Here is a 17,199-nt window from a genome sequence, read left to right as displayed (position 1 = left end):
CTTCACATAGCAGTCTCCAGAGCTCGGCATAATCACATGGTGGTCTCCAGAGCTCGGCATATTTACATGATGGTCTCCAGAGCTCGGCATATTCACATGGCGGTCTCCTGAGCTCGGCATATTCACATGGAGGTCTCCTGAGCTCGGCATATTCACATAGTGGTCTTCTGAGCTCGGCATATTCACATGGTGGTCTCCAGAGCTCGGCATATTCACACGGCGGTCTACAGAGCTTGGTATATTCACATGGAGGTCTCCATAGCTCGGCATATTCACATGGTGGTCTCCAGAGCTCGGCATATTCACATGGCGGTCTCCAGAGCTCGGTATATTCACATGGCAGTCTCCAGAGTTCGGTATATTCACATGGCGGTCTCCAGAGCTCGGCATATTCACATGGCGGTCTCCAGAGCTCGGCATATTCACATGGCGGTCTCCAGAGCTCGGCATATTCACACGGCGGTCTACAGAGCTTGGTATATTCACATGGAGGTCTCCATAGCTCGGCATATTCACATGGTGGTCTCCAGAGCTCGGCATATTCACATGGCGGTCTCCAGAGCTCGGTATATTCACATGGCAGTCTCCAGAGTTCGGTATATTCACATGGCGGTCTCCAGAGCTCGGCATATTCACATGGCGGTCTCCAGAGCTCGGCATATTCACATGGCGGTCTCCAGAGCTCGGCATATTCACATGGTGGTCTTCAGAGCTCGGCATAATCACATGGTGGTCTCTAGAGCTCGGTATATTCACATGGCGGTCTCCAGAGCTCGGCATACTCACATGGCGGTCTCCAGAGCTCGGCATATTCACATGGTGGTCTTCAGAGCTCGGCATTATCACATGGTGGTCTCCAGAGCTCGGTATATTCACATGGCGGTCTCCAGAGCTCGGCATAATCACATCGAGGTCTCCAGAGCTCGGCATATTCACATGGCGGTCTTCAGAGCTCGGCATATTTACATGACGGTCTCCAGAGCTCAGCATATTCACATGGTGGTCTCCAGAGCTCAGCATATTCACATGGCGGTCTCCAGTGCTCGGCATATTCACATGGCGGTCTCCAGAGCTCGGCATATTCACATGGCGGTCTCCAGAGCTCGGCATATTCACATGGTGGTCTTCAGAGTTCGGCATAATCACATGGTGGTCTCCAGAGCTCGGTATATTCACATGGCGGTCTCCAGAGCTCGGCATACTCACATGGCGGTCTCCAGAGCTCGGCATATTCACATGGTGGTCTTCAGAGCTCGGCATTATCACATGGCGGTCTCCAGAGCTCGGCATTTTCACATGGCGGTCTCCAGAGCTCGGCATAATCACATCGAGGTCTCCAGAGCTCGGCATATTCACATGGCGGTCTTCAGAGCTCGGCATATTTACATGACGGTCTCCAGAGCTCAGCATATTCACATGGTGGTCTCCAGAGCTCAGCATATTCACATGGCGGTCTCCAGTGCTCGGCATATTCACATGGCAGTCTCCAGAGCTCGGCATATTCACATGGCAGTCTCCAGAGCTCGGCATATTCACATGGCGGTCTCCAGAGCTCGGCATATTCACATGGCGGTCTCCAGAGCTCGGCATATTCACATGGTGGTCTCCAGAGCTCGGCATATTCACATGGCGGTCTTCAGGGCTCGGCATATTCACATGGCGGTCTCCAGAGCTCGGCATACTCACAATGCTGTCTCCAGAGCTCGGCATATTCACATGGCGGTCTCCAGAGCTTGGCATACTCACAATGCTGTTTCCAGAACTCGGCATCTTCACATGGCGTTCTCCAGAGCTCGGCATATTCACATAGTGGTCTCCAGAGCTCGGCATATTCACATGGCGGTCTCCAGAGCTCGGCATATTCACATGGCGGTCTCCAGAGCTCGGTATATTCACATGGAGGTCTCCTGAGCTCGGTATATTCACATGGATGTCTCCAGACCTCGGCATACTCACAATGCTGTCTCCTTAACTCGGCATCTTCACATGGCGGTCTCCAGAGCTCGGCATATTTACATGTTGGTCTCCAGAGCTCGGCATATTCACATGGTGGTCTCCTGAGCTCGGCATATTCACATGGTGGTCTTCTGAGCTTGGCATATTCACATGATGGTCTCCAGAGCTCGGCATATTCACATGGCGGTCTCCAGAGCTCGGTTTATTCAGATATGAAGAAAAGGTTGGTGGTCTAAATGTTCCTGACAAAGAAGGAAATGTCCTAGGGGTCTCTAGAGACGCAAAAAATAATAGCAATAAGAAGAGAGACATTCTACAAAAACTTTATTAATGTGATAACATCGACTTACAAAAAAATCTAAGGGCATCACTGCCATGGCCTTTCACACAGTGATGACAATGTTTAGCAGGACACTACCCTGAGAAATGAAAAGAGGACAGTGGAGTCAGATGAGGTCCAGCAGAAGGGGCTGAAGGACCGGGCAGCTCTTTCAATATTAATCTTCTGCATAAAGTACAGGAATCGGAGGCAGGAGAAGTCGGCTGGTCGGTGCCGATATCTGAACAATCGTCTCAGAGTTTAAAGATTTCACATACAAAGTTTATAGACCAGAAGAGTAGCGCTGGTGATGGCAAACGCAATAACACAAGTGGAGAGGAACTGGAGAGAGGCTGCAGAGAAAAGAGGAAAAAATCATTCTGGTTGGGACCTCAGCAGAACGTCATGACCAAAGATCACAGCATAACCCTGCAAGAACCCCGCGGAGAGCTGAGCACAACTAATATAACAAGTGATTCTGCAAATTTACTACTGAATGATAGCAGGATTATCCACCCCTTCATGACCAGCATCTTTAGTATTTAGCAAAGCTCATATGACCGGTCTGACCTGCTGTTCCTCTGGCTGTTATGACTCTTTGCCTGTTAAGACCTGTTTCCCCTCGGGAAGCTTACAACCTGCTGTATCTGGCTGTTAAGACCTGCTTTCTCCTCTGGCTGTTATGATCAGCTTTGTCTTTGCCTGTTATGACTGGTTGTGCCAGTTGCTGCGATGAACATTTGTCCCAGTTGCTATTATTACCTGCTGTCCCTTTAGCTATTCTGACCTGATGTTCCTCAGCATGTTATTTGCTGCTGTCCTTCTGGCTGTTGTAACCTGCTGTCCTTCTGGCTGTTATGACCTGCTGTCCTTCTGGCTGTTGTAACCTGCTGTCCTTCTGGCTGTTATGACCTGCCGTCCTTCTGGCTGTTGTAACCTGCTGTCCTTCTGGCTGTTATAAACTGGTGTTTCTATTGCTGTTATAATAACTTGCTGTCCTTCTGGCTGTTATGACCTGTAGTCTATTTGCCTGTTAAGACCTGTTGCCCTTAAGAAGGCTACAACCTGCTGTCTGGCTGTTAAGACCTGCTTCTCCCCTGGTTGTTATGATCAGCTTTGTCTTTGTCTGTTATGACTGGTTGTCCCATTTGCGCTGTTATTATCTGATGTGCCTCAGGATGTTATGAGCTTCTGGCTGTCGTGACCTGCTGCAGACATAATGCACAGCTAGACACCGGCTGCTAGAAATGTTCCTGCCCAGCCATCATGACCACCGGTCTTCATGTCACTAATAAGTCTGAGCACTATGGATGCTGGTTATGATTCCGTGAAGGTGAGACTGAATATCACCGGCAGGTCTCATATCATCCTCCGCTCCGGCTTCTTACCTCGCTGATTTGACAGATCTTTCTTTATCTCTTCGAAGAGTGACTGATGAAGAGACACCAGCCGGATGACTTTCCCCTCGTTCTTCATCACCACCTTCAGCTGATTCCCAATAGAGAAAGTGACGTCCCTCAGATCTGAGAAGATAAAGACAAGATAAAGCAACCATCTCTAGATATTGGAATCTTTGTGACCCACAGTGATACCAGAGCCGGCAGAGTTACCCTTTATCCGGGCAGCCAGTTTCTTTAGAGAGTTGTAGAGCGTGGATTTATTTCCATGATCAGAAAAGTGATGTAGAATGGCTTCCATGTCGGTGTGATACTCGTCCCAGTACAGGTGATTCTGGCTGATCTGTTCCTCCAGGACTCTCATCCTCTGCTCCAGCTCCCTCTCAGATGCATCCACCGCCTCACTTCCATCTATTGAGTCTTCAAGTGTTTGAGTTGTGGCTTCACAAAAAGAAAAATGTAAAAAAATTGCAATTTACTAGAAATTCAAAATATTTCCCAAACCAGAACCATTTTATTCTAATTATCTCAATAAACCTGAAGGCACAAGACAATATCCTATCTATAGCCACCATTAGGGGGAGCTCCCTGTATACAGAGATACATGATAAGATCCTGTCTGCAGCCACCACTAGGGGGAGCTCCCTGTATACAGAGATACATGATAAGATCCTGTCTGCAGTCACCACTAGAGGGAGCTCCCTGTATATAGAGATACATGATAAGATTCTGTCTGCAGTCACCACTAGGGGGAGCTCCCTGTATATAGAGATACATGATAAGATTCTGTCTGCAGCCACCACTAGGGGGAGCTCCCTGTATACAGAGATACATGATAAGATCCTGTCTGCAGCCACCACTAGGGGGAGCTCCCTGTATACAGAGATACATGATAAGATCCTGTCTGCAGCCACCACTAGGGGGAGCTCCCTGTATACAGAGATACAAGATAAGATTCTGTCTGCAGCCACCACTAGGGGGAGCTCCCTGTATACAGAGATACATGATAAGATCCTGTCTGCTGTCACCACTAGGGGGAGCTCCCTGTATAGAGATACATGATAAGATCCTGTCTGTAGCCACCACTAGGGGGAGCTTCCTGTATACAGATACATGATAAGATCCTGTCTGTAGCCACCACTAGGGGGAGCTCCCTGTATATAGAGATACATGATAAGATCCTGTCTGCAGCCACCACTAGGGGGAGCTCCCTGTATACAGAGATACATGATAAGATCCAGTTTGCAGCCACCACTAGGGGGAGCTCCCTGTATACAGAGATACATGATGAGATCCTGTCTGCAGCCACCACTAGGGGGAGCTCCCTGTATACAGAGATACATGATAAGATCCTGTCTGCAGCCACCACTAGAGGGAGCTCCCTGTATACAGAGATACATGGTAAGATTCTGTCTGCAGCCACCACTAGGGGGAGCTCCCTGTATACAGAGATACATGATAAGATCCTGTCTGCAGCCACCACTAGGGGGAGCTCCCTGTATACAGAGATACATGATAAGATTCTGTCTGCAGCCACCACTAGGGGGAGCTCCCTGTATACAGAGATACATTATAAGATCCTGTCTGAAGCCACCACTAGGGGGAGCTCCCTGTATACAGAGATACATGATAAGATTCTGTCTGCAGCCACCACTAGGGGGAGCTCCCTGTATATAGAGATACATGATAAGATCCTGTCTGCAGCCACCACTAGAGGGAGCTCCCTGTATACAGAGATACATGATAAGATCCTGTCTGCAGCCACCACTAGAGGGAGCTCCCTGTATACAGAGATACATGATAAGATTCTGTCTGCAGCCACCACTAGAGGGAGCTCCCTGTATATAGAGATACATGATAAGATCCTGTCTGCAGTCACCACTAGGGAGAGCTCCCTGTATACAGAGATACATGATAAGATCCTGTCTGCAGCCACCACTAGGAGGAGCTCCCTGTATACAGAGATACATGATAAGATCCTGTCTGCAGCCACCACTAGGGGGAGCTCCCTGTATACAGAGATACATGATAAGATCCTGTCTGCAGCCACCACTAGGGGGAGCTCCCTGTATACAGAGATACATGATAAGATCCTGTCTGCAGTCACCAGATGGAGACCAGTAGGAGATGGAGTGTTGTCCTCTTGGTGGGGACAGGGAAATCTTGCCTGTTGGGAGACTGGCACACATGGCTGATTTTATGTCCCTCTGCCTTTCCCGTGAATAGCACATTGTGAGGAAAATGTATAATATAAATATTAGTTTCTCCTGCTAGCCCATGCTGTGGGCTAAACACCCCTCCCCCCTTTCTCTCTCTGGCTCTCTTTGTTTCAATGTGTGAGTGGAGCTTTCTTCTCAATGCTCTGCCCTTCCCTCAAGCCAGAAAGGTCTGGTGCGCTGGTAGCAGCACAATTCTCTCTCCAGCTAGAGCCGGTCTGATAGTAACATATAGTAACATAGTAACATAGTTAGTAAGGCCGAAAAAAGACATTTGTCCATCCAGTTCAGCCTATATTCCATCATAATAAATCCCCAGATCTACGTCCTTCTACAGAACCTAATTGTATGATACAATATTGTTCTGCTCCAGGAAGACATCCAGGCCTCTCTTGAACCCCTCGACTGAGTTCGCCATCACCACCTCCTCAGGCAAGCAATTCCAGATTCTCACTGCCCTAACAGTAAAGAATCCTCTTCTATGTTGGTGGAAAAACCTTCTCTCCTCCAGACGCAAAGAATGCCCCCTTGTGCCCGTCACCTTCCTTGGTATAAACAGATCCTCAGCGAGATATTTGTATTGTCCCCTTATATACTTATACATGGTTATTAGATCGCCCCTCAGTCGTCTTTTTTCTAGACTAAATAATCCTAATTTCGCTAATCTATCTGGGTATTGTAGTTCTCCCATCCCCTTTATTAATTTTGTTGCCCTCCTGATAGCTTTCTCAAAGCCATGCGGCTCTTTGTTCTGTTATCGCAAGATATTGGGCCAACGATTTAGGCTAGGAAAATAAAAATTACATATTCTTAACATCCACCGGTGGATCTATCCGCCACGGTAAACGCGGGCTTCTAGTTCCAACAGGTAAAGTATGGATTTCTCTGGAACTGTGTGTCCCACTAGCCCGAATTTAGTATCTATAGAGAGCAAATCTTAATACAAGATGGATGAGGGGTGTGTTATGACTCTGCCAGATTCTCCAGCGAAAAATATGACAATCATAAGAATGGTTGGAGAAAACTTACAGCTGAGGAAAGGGGAGGGCGATCTTAACTCTACCCCTTTTAGTGATGTCACGAGCCTGGGGGTTTCAAAGTCTCTACCCTTATCCCAGCCTGAGTTTGAATTCAGCAGAGATCTTACCGGAGGGGCTGTTTCTACCCAGACCTCCTGATGCATTGGGACATTTGGGAAGCTCCGCCCACCAGCATGGTTTTGCCTGATATGAACTGAGAATATGTGAGTTTTACCTTTCTTCTTTATTCCCCTTTATTTTATAATTATTTTGTACATATTTTCAATTGTCTTATATTGTAACATCTTTATATGCCTTTTTATAAACACTGCCTTAATTTCGGAGTAAAATATATAAATAACTAGTTTTTGTTCTTCCTGCTCTAAAACGTACCCCAAGTCTTCTGATGGGAATTACGCTACTGTTTTGGGTTAGCTTCGGACCCGTTTAATCGAAGCTGGTGGCAGCATTCCGTGTGCTGTGCCTTTGGGAGTCGTTGTAGCGACTGCGACGTTGATAATTATTGTTCCTGCCTGAGCGGGAGTAGTTAATCGCGTCGCTGCAGTGTGCCCAATAGCCATTACATAGCAGGCAGCCTTTCTGGCGACTAATTACCCTAGGTGCACTACCTAGTCTGACCTGAGGGTGAGGGGGCGCCAGAGAGCTGCAAGTTTCAAGTGGAACTGTAAAGCGGGATATCCATAAATCCCTGCAGTTTATGGTATATTGAAGAGCAGTGGGATAACTAAAATAAGCCCCTGCTGTAATACAAGAGGTCAATAGCCTTGTGTGTGTTTTCATCACATTGTGGAGTGGAGGGATAACTAAGATAAGCCCCCTGCACATGTGATAGCCGTCTGTTGGCCTAAAGTCATCCCGATCCGTGATGTGGGGTGACGGTCACGGTGTGAATCGTGACATATTGTTGGCAGCGGTGTGGATTCGTGACACACATGATACACATTTTGGCTAACACTGATTACTGGTTCTTCACCCTTCTCGACCCATGTTTTCCATCTCTCCTTTCTGCGGCAGGGAGACAAATAAAATGGTACAATACCAGAATACCCTAGATGAACAATTAGTACAAAAATTCCCATATGGCAACGCTGGTAGCAGAGGTCATAGATCCTTGGGCAACTAAGGAGAAGAGATGAGGGAGACACACAACAGGTCCAACATAACCAGGTGAACACTATCAAAGGTCTGGGACAATTTTGTTAGACCCTCCCAGCGTCCAGGCCCTGATGCGTGGTGTACTCTGACAAGAAGGGAAAAGTTTGGAAGATGCTGAAGGAGTACCTTACCGACTGTACCTCGGTGACTTACAACGATTGGATATCCAAGCTGGACACATGGAAGAACTGGCACTCTAGGCCTTGGAGGTCGTAGCCTGCCCGGCCGCTAGCATTTTGTTGGACTGGTTTTTAGAACCGCGGAGGGGGGGGGTATTATAACTGATGCATCCGCCTGTCAACTGAAGATGCTGACAGGCTCACTCTTATCAAGATGAGCAAGGCCTCGACTGGCCCAGACTTGATAACAGCACCGGATGACAGCAGAGGAACATAAAGCCAATTCTAATGTTCCTTTTTTTCTGGTGTATTTCCATGCACCTCACCCCACCCAGAAAAGGGTATACAGTTCACTTTCTTCTTTTTCTTGTCTCCCGCCTCCTTTTCCTCCTGCTCCACCAGATCAACAGGGTCACTAGACCCCACTAGGCCTAACTCTACAGTTCTCTTATATATATATATATACCCACAAGGAGTAAATGTTTTTCAGCCCTTGCATTTAGTACATAGGTTTTACCAGTCTAGGAGTCCTACGCCTTAAAAATTGGAAAAAAATGTTTTCTGAGGCCTCCTGTGAGTCTTCCAGGGTGTATCGCAACCCCTCCTTATAATGTTTGGCAGCCGTTGCACTTAGTGCATAGCCTTTATGAGTCCAGGAGACCAATACATGACAGTGTGACCAGAATGTGTATGATCCCTCCTTTATGTCTAATACAGGGGTATCGGAGGCCCCGTTCTTCTATTTCTTGGCAGTTCTTGTATTGTTCGCATAGGCTTTGTGAGTTTCAGAGTCCCTCCTTCATAAATTAACAGGATGTGTCTGACCATGTCACACTCACCATAGCCCAGAAAATGCCGGAGTTGCCTTCCATTGACTTCCATTATACTCGTTACTCGAGCCCGTCCGTGCGTCCGACCCGATGGACTCGAGCATTTTAGTGCTTGATCATCACTAGTTATAATGTTTCTTTATGCTTTTAGTTGTTTATTGGCCCCTGTTTATTTGACCGCAGGGATCTGTCTGAATGAAGGCTTGTCCTAATCACGAGCCCCCCCCCAGCCCTCCATTATTAAAGCATTGACAGCCCATATTAAGTTATTACCCCACAGACTCCTTTAAAGTTTTTCTTACCTGAGTGGCATAAAGGGGATTTTCTCTTTTCACCTGAAAGTTAAAAAAAAATGTAAATGTACAACTTTTGTTATAATTGTGTCTGACTCCAAAACCAACCCAGAGATCGACCTCGGGCTCCACAGTCCTGGGATTAGTCCGGTCCATTCATCCTTATCGAAGTCATTGGAAACGAAGGCATCAGACAGACACTGGTCGTGTTCTTCAGCTTTGTAGAAATGGCCCATAATGGTCCGCGATCATTAGAAGAGGTGCAACAAAAATACAGACTAATATCTGGACGCTCGTTACGTTCCTCTGGACTATTTTAGGTGAGCGGCTTATTGGGGGCATTCACACTCCACCCACCCTAAGGAAAGTATTTAATGTCTTGTGTCCCCAAATACAAAGGTCACTGTCCCAGCGTGGTCAGGCTCTTGTGTCGCCCTCTCTCTTATCTCCTCTTGAAACAGATTTATCGGTATCTTTTGGAAACCTGATCGCTTGGATTTCCAAAGTTCTGACATTGGCAAATCAAAAGGACATTTATGGCTCAATAACAGAAGTTCCCTCTCTGCCATCACAGCAGTAAAAAGACATCAATGCAAAAAAACAACTCTCAACACTGAACCTCCACATTTTTCAACCTTTGGGTCTTCATCGTGCCAACATTAACATAGACCGCAGGTCTTCAGGAGAGGCTGATCCAGAACATGGCCCCACAATATATTAGTAACATGGTACAATGTATCATAGAAACAGAAGAATGTCTGATATAAAACATAGAAGTAAAAGAGGTGACATTGCAACAATGTTTCACTATTAGTTTAGATGAGGCAGGAAAGCCGTGTGCTCAGAAGAAATCCAAAATGCCTCTCAGCTCAATAATCGATGTTTCCGGCCACCTCCTCAATTCGTCTTGTTAACCTCAGTTGGGAGTTAAAAAGCGTTGGAAAAAATGTTGGGAGTTGAATCGCGTTGGATAAAATGTTGGGAGTTGAATTGTGTTGGATAAAATGTTGGGAGTTGAATCGTGTTGGATAAAATGTTGAGAGTTGAATTGTGTTGGATAAAATGTTGGGAGTTGAATCACGTTGGATAAAATGTTGAGAGTTGAATTGCATTGGAAAAAATGTTGGGAGTTGAATCACGTTGGATAAAATGTTGAGAGTTGAATTGCGTTGGATAAAATGTTGGGAGTTGAGTTGTGTTGGATAAAATGTTGGGAGTTGAATTGCATTGAATAAAATGTTGGGAGTTGAATTGCATTAAATAAAATGTTGGAAGTTGAATCGCGTTGGATAAAATGTTTAGAGTTGAATTGTGTTGGATAAAATGTTGGGAGTTGAATCGCGTTGGATAAAATGTTGGGAGTTGAATCGCGTTTGATAAAATGTTGGGAGTTGAATTGCGTTGGATAAAATGTTGGGAGTTGAGTTGTGTTGGATAAAATGTTGGGAGTTGAATTGCATTGAATAAAATGTTGGGAGTTGAATTGCATTAAATAAAATGTTGGAAGTTGAATCGCGTTGGATAAAATGTTTAGAGTTGAATTGTGTTGGATAAAATGCTGGGAGTTGAATCGCGTTGGATAAAATGTTGGGAGTTGAATCGCGTTGGATAAAATGTTGGGAGTTGAATCGCGTTGGATAAAATGTTGAGAGTTGAATCGCATTGGATAAAATGTTGAGAGTTGAATTGCATTGGAAAAAATGTTGGGAGTTGAATCACGTTGGATAAAATGTTGAGAGTTGAATTGTGTTGGATAAAATGTTGGGAGTTGAATCGCGTTGGATAAAATGTTGGGAGTTGAATTGCGTTGGATAAAATGTTGGGAGTTGAATCGCGTTGGATAAAATGTTGGGAGTTGAGTTGTGTTGGATAAAATGTTGGGAGTTGAATCGCGTTGAATAAAATGTTGGGAGTTGAATTGCGTTGGATAAAATGTTGGGAGTTGAGTTGTGTTGGATAAAATGTTGGGAGTTGAATTGCATTAAATAAAATGATGGGAGTTGAATTGCATTGAATAAAATGTTGGGAGTTGAATTGCATTGAATAAAATATTGAGAGTTGAATTGCATTGAATAAAATGTTGGGAGTTGATTCGCGTTGGATAAAATGTTGGGAGTTGAATTGCATTGAATAAAATGTTGGGAGTTGAATCGCGTTGGGTAAAATGTTGGGAGTTGTTGTTCTGTATTTCCACTTTTCTAATAAAATGAAGATTTTCCGGAGAGTGGATGCCTGTGTTTGATCTTGATACACCACGAACTCGATTGACCGTGACCCTGTCATAAGGGAGGAATATTCTACAAGGAAGGGGAATCTTTTCATGGTTCTTTCCTCTCTGGACATCACCCTTAACAGATGGACGGACATTTACTTTTTAGATAGGCGCAGTTGAAGTAGCTGCACATCTCTCCGGTACTTTTCAGAATGTGGAGTGAATTCTGTTTCGTAAGAGACAGAAACTTTTCTGTTGGAGGAATCAGAACTTCGTCTTTCAGGGAATAAAAGGAGAATTTACCAATTTTGGCACCAAAACAAGATGTGATCTGAAATAGCGACTCAGTGCCGAAGACCTGAGCGGCCTCAAGGTTCAAAGAGGACGAGGTGAATGTGCCGAACTTGAATAGCAGCTTTATGTCCTTGGAGTGAGGACTTCCTCTGTAGGTTGTGTAGGTTTCCTCACAGTTGGGTTTTAGTATCTGTAAAGCTCTTGTTAGATAGAAGTGAAGGGCTTTGAAGTGGAACTTCTCCATGTACTCTGTCGTGGAGGCTCCCGCTATGGTGAGGTTCCCATTCAGCTGCTGGTATATGGGGTTTCCTGCTGGATACTTGTTGGAGAAAGTCAGCAGCGCTATCCCATACTCATCCTCAAACCCTTCCGGAATATCCAGCTCATTTTTGACATCGTACCACCACTCAGTGGCAATTGTCCAGGCTTCCTTAAATTGCACATTTTCCTTCTCTTTCTGAAGCACCTTTGGCATGACCTTCTTCAGGAGTTGGTCAGAGCAGCCAATGTATTGGTCATCAAATACATTGGGGTCTTGCGTCATGACATAGGTTTCACTGTAAACCTAGATTGGAAGAAAATAGAAGAGTTAACCAGAGCATTTCCAATGGCGCCCCAGAGAACATAACACTGCGTGCAGCGCTGGGCAAACGCTTTACTTTTTTTTAAATTAATTAACAAAATGCAAAGAGAATGAACAAAAGAGAAATCTAAATCCCATCAATCATCATTAATGATCACTTTTTATCTCTATAAGTTTCCTTAGGTACATATGGGGATGTCTAAGCGGGAACATTTCACCTTGCAGAGAGTGCCGAGCCAGTGTAAGGAGACTATGGGCCATGCTATGCTACTCTGGAAATTTCAATATGCAAATTGTCTCTTCAGAAGGAAAATAATTTGATCTCTCTCGCCACCTACTGGATGTAGCAATCTTATTAGTCAATGATGACCCTTTAACCCTTTAACAATGTTTGCCACATGACTTAGAATAAGAATCCAAACCAGACATTCCATGTGCAGATGCATGTTTTGTGTTTGCGTGGTCTATAAGTCTCCTTACACTGGTTGGCACTGTCCACAAGAAGAAATGTTTCCCTTTAGAGCAGCAGTCTCTCATGTGATCAAATCTGATCCCCTGCTTTGCCCTGATAAGGTAGAAGATATTCGTCTTGTGAGGCAGTGACTGGTGTTATATGCGAGGGTCGCTTGGTTTTCCATGTGACCTATGGCCACAGGTTATTGTAAAAACCCCTGCAGCAGAGGGTTGGGTGTGTCAGTTTTGATCTTGCAAGCAGGCAGAGCAGTCAACTCTGCAGAGCACTACCTGCGTGAAGCAACACAGGGCCAAGCGGAGCCAAAAGGCCTGGCACCCTCAGCGTACACGGCAGTGGAGTCGCCCATGGCAACCGGTCGTGGACTATCTTTGTTTTACCATCTGCAATCCGGAGGATCCAAGTTATGTTCTGTTTGTGAGTACACTGAATATTAAAAGAGACTTTACTTTGAACCTTTTTTCCTGGGTCATTGCCTCATCATTGCACAGCGTGGATTCCGCTGCACTACATATGGTGGAGAATGCGGGCAGTGTGAACTGAGACATACCTCAAAGCGCGCTGCATGTCAGTGTTTAAGCCTAGTATAGAAAGGTAGGAGACAAAAAAAGCGCAAATAGGGTCTTATCCCCAGGATTGTTTCCAATCAATTATGAGAGAACTGTGCTCACCTGGTGGTACACAGTAAAGGCGTGTAGTTGTACCGATCTCTGGCTATATTCTGACTAAGATTCCTGCTTATCCTCCCAACTACTCTGCTGCTCCATGTACCAACCACTGGCTATATCCTGACCACATTACCTGCTTATCCTCCCAACTACACTGCTGCTCCGTGTACCGACCTCAGGATATATCCTGACTACATTACCTGCTTATCCTCCCAACTATACTGCTGCTCCGTGTACCGACCTCTGGCTATATCCTGACTACATTACCTGCTTATCCTCCCAACTATACTGCTGCTCCGTGTACTGACCTCTGGATATATCATGACTACATTATCTGCTTATCTGCCCAACTATACTGCTGCTCCGTGTACTGACCTCTGGCTATATCCTGACTACATTACCTGCTTATCCTCCCAACTATACTGCTGCTCCGTGTACCAACCTCTGGCTATATCCTGACTACATTACCTGCTTATCTTCCCAACTACACTGCTGCTCCATGTACCGACCTCTGGCTATATCCTGACTACATTACCTGCTTATCCTCCCAACTATACTGCTGCTCCAAGTACCGACCTCTGGCTATATCATGACTCCATTATCTGCTTATCCGCCCAACTATACTGCTGCTCCATGTACTGACCTCTGGCTATATCCTGACTACATTACCTGCTTATCCTCCCAACTATACTGCTGCTCCGTGTACCAACCTCTGGCTATATCCTGACTACATTACCTGCTTATCTTCCCAACTACACTGCTGCTCCATGTACCGACCTCTGGCTATATCCTGACTACATTACCTGCTTATCCTCCCAACTATACTGCTGCTCCGTGTACCGACCTCTGGCAATATCCTGACTACATTACCTGCTTATCCTCCCAACTACACTGCTGCTCCGTGTACCGACCTCTTTCTATATCCTGACTACGTTATCTGCTTATCCTCCCAACTATACTGCTGCTCCGTGTACCGACCTCTCGATATATCATGACTACATTACCTGCTTATCCACCCAACTATACTGCTGCTCCGTGTACTGACCTCTGGCTATATCCTGACTACATTACCTGCTTATCTGTTATGAAAGGTAATTCAGTACCTCAATGGTCATAGAGGTCAGCGCACATACAGTGACCTGGCAATAACCCAAAAAACAAGAACGAGCTCTGAGACGTGGGAACTCTGTTGACCGCAATCCCTAATCCTCTCCAACCACACTAAAGGCAGCCGTGGATTGCGCCTGACGCTCCCTATGCAACTCGGCACGGCCTGAGAAACTAGCTAGCCTGAAGATAGAAAATAAGCCTACCTTGCCTCAGAGAAATACCCCAAAGGAAAAGGCAGCCCCCACATATAATGACTGTGAGTTAAGATGAAAAGACAAACGTAGAGATGAAATAAATTTAGCAAAGTGAGGCCCAACTTTCTGAACAGAGCGAGGATAGGAAAGGTAACTTTGCGGTCAACACAAAACCCTACAAAAACCACGCAAAGGGGGCAAAAAGACCCTCCGTACCGAACTAACGGCACGGAGGTACACCGTCTGCGTCCCAGAGCTTCCAGCAAGCAGAAAAAAACAAATTGACAAGCTGGACAGAAAAAAACAGCAAACAAATAGCAAAGAGTAACTTAGCTATGCAGAGCAGCAGGCCACAGGAACGATCCAGGAGGAAACAGGTTCAATACTAGAACATTGACTGGAGGCCAGGATCAAAGCACTAGGTGGAGTTAAATAGAGCAGCACCTAACGACTTCACCACATCACCTGAGGAAGGAAACTCAGAAGCCGCAGTACCACTTTCCTCCACCAACAGAAGCTCACAGAGAGAACCAGCCGAAGTACCACTTGTGACCACAGGAGGGAGCTCTACCACAGAATTCACAACAGTACCCCCCCCTTGAGGAGGGGTCACCGAACCCTCACCAGAGCTCCCAAGACGACCAGGATGAGCCATATGAAAGGCACGAACAAGATCGGGAGCATGGACATCAGAGGCAAAGACCCAGGAATTATCTTCCTGAGCATAACCCTTCCACTTAACCAGATACTGGAGTTTCCGCCTTGAAACACGAGAATCCAAAATCTTCTCCACAATATACTCCAACTCCCCCTCCACCAAAACCAGGGCAGGAGGATCAACAGATGGAACCATAGGTGCCACGTATCTCCGCAACAATGACCTATGGAATACGTTATGTATGGAAAAAGAATCTGGAAGGGTCAGACGAAAAGACACAGGATTAAGAACCTCAGAAATCCTATACGGACCAATAAAACGAGGTTTAAACTTAGGAGAGGAAACCTTCATAGGAATATGACGAGAAGATAACCAAACCAAGTCCCCAACCCGAAGTCGGGGACCCACACAGCGTCTGCGATTAGCGAAACGTTGAGCCTTCTTCTGGGACAAAGTCAAATTGTCCACTACATGAGTCCAAATCTGCTGCAACCTGTCCACCACAGTATCCACACCAGGACAGTCCGAAGACTCAACCTGTCCTGAAGAGAAACGAGGATGGAACCCAGAATTGCAGAAAAACGGCGAAACCAAGGTAGCCGAGCTGGCCCGATTATTAAGGGCGAACTCAGCCAAAGGCAAAAAGGACACCCAGTCATCCTGATCAGCAGAAACAAAGCATCTCAGATATGTTTCCAAGGTCTGATTGGTTCGTTCGGTCTGGCCATTAGTCTGAGGATGGAAAGCCGAGGAAAAAGACAAGTCAATGCCCATCCTACCACAAAAGGCTCGCCAAAACCTCGAAACAAACTGGGAACCTCTGTCAGAAACGATATTCTCTGGAATGCCATGTAAACGAACCACATGCTGGAAAAACAATGGCACCAAATCAGAGGAGGAAGGCAATTTAGACAAGGGTACCAAATGGACCATCTTAGAGAAGCGATCACAGACCACCCAAATGACTGACATCTTTTGAGAGACGGGAAGATCTGAAATAAAATCCATAGAGATATGTGTCCAACGCCTCTTCGGGACCGGCAAGGGCAAAAGCAACCCACTGGCACGAGAACAGCAGGGCTTAGCCCGAGCACAAATCCCACAGGACTGCACAAAAGTACGCACATCCCGCGACAGAGATGGCCACCAAAAGGATCTAGCCACTAGCTCTCTGGTACCAAAGATTCCAGGATGACCAGCCAACACCGAACAATGAACCTCAGAGATAACTTTATTCGTCCACCTATCAGGGACAAACAGTTTCTCCGCTGGGCAACGATCAGGTTTATTAGCCTGAAATTTTTGCAGCACCCGCCGCAAATCAGGGGAGATGGCAGACACAATTACTCCCTCTTTGAGGATACCCGCCGGCTCAGATACACCCGGAGAGTCATGCACAAAACTCCTAGACAGAGCATCCACCTTCACATTTTTAGAGCCCGGAAGGTATGAAATCACAAAGTCAAAACGGGCAAAAAACAACGACCAACGAGCTTGTCTAGGATTCAACCGCTTGGCGGACTCGAGATAAGTCAAGTTCTTATGATCAGTCAAGACCACCACGCGATGCTTAGCTCCTTCAAGCCAATGACGCCACTCCTCGAATGCCCACTTCATGGCCAGCAACTCTCGATTGCCCACATCATAATTTCGCTCAGCAGGCGAAAACTTCCTGGAAAAGAA

General features: G+C 46.1%; 1 protein-coding gene across 2 annotated transcripts in view; it reads right to left on the bottom strand.

Moving 5' to 3' along the window:
• Positions 1–2,263: 2,263 nt before the first annotated feature.
• Positions 2,264–17,199, bottom strand: part of LOC138671407 (ecto-ADP-ribosyltransferase 5-like) — a 52,795-nt gene continuing 37,859 nt past the window's right edge. For both annotated transcript variants that reach the window (XM_069759551.1, XM_069759552.1), the window contains exons 3-7: positions 11,697–12,396; positions 9,335–9,367; positions 3,886–4,113; positions 3,664–3,798; positions 2,264–2,628 (exon numbers count right to left, since the gene is read on the bottom strand). In XM_069759551.1, coding sequence (XP_069615652.1) covers positions 2,546–2,628; positions 3,664–3,798; positions 3,886–4,113; positions 9,335–9,367; positions 11,697–12,396 — 1,179 coding nt within the window. In that variant the 3' untranslated portion in view covers positions 2,264–2,545. The remainder of the gene's footprint in view (positions 2,629–3,663; positions 3,799–3,885; positions 4,114–9,334; positions 9,368–11,696; positions 12,397–17,199) is intronic.

The sequence above is a fragment of the Ranitomeya imitator genome, chromosome 3 (assembly GCF_032444005.1).
Source record: "Ranitomeya imitator isolate aRanImi1 chromosome 3, aRanImi1.pri, whole genome shotgun sequence".
In the NCBI taxonomy this organism is placed as follows: domain Eukaryota; kingdom Metazoa; phylum Chordata; class Amphibia; order Anura; family Dendrobatidae; genus Ranitomeya; species Ranitomeya imitator.
This window is presented reverse-complemented; position numbering and strand designations above follow the sequence as displayed.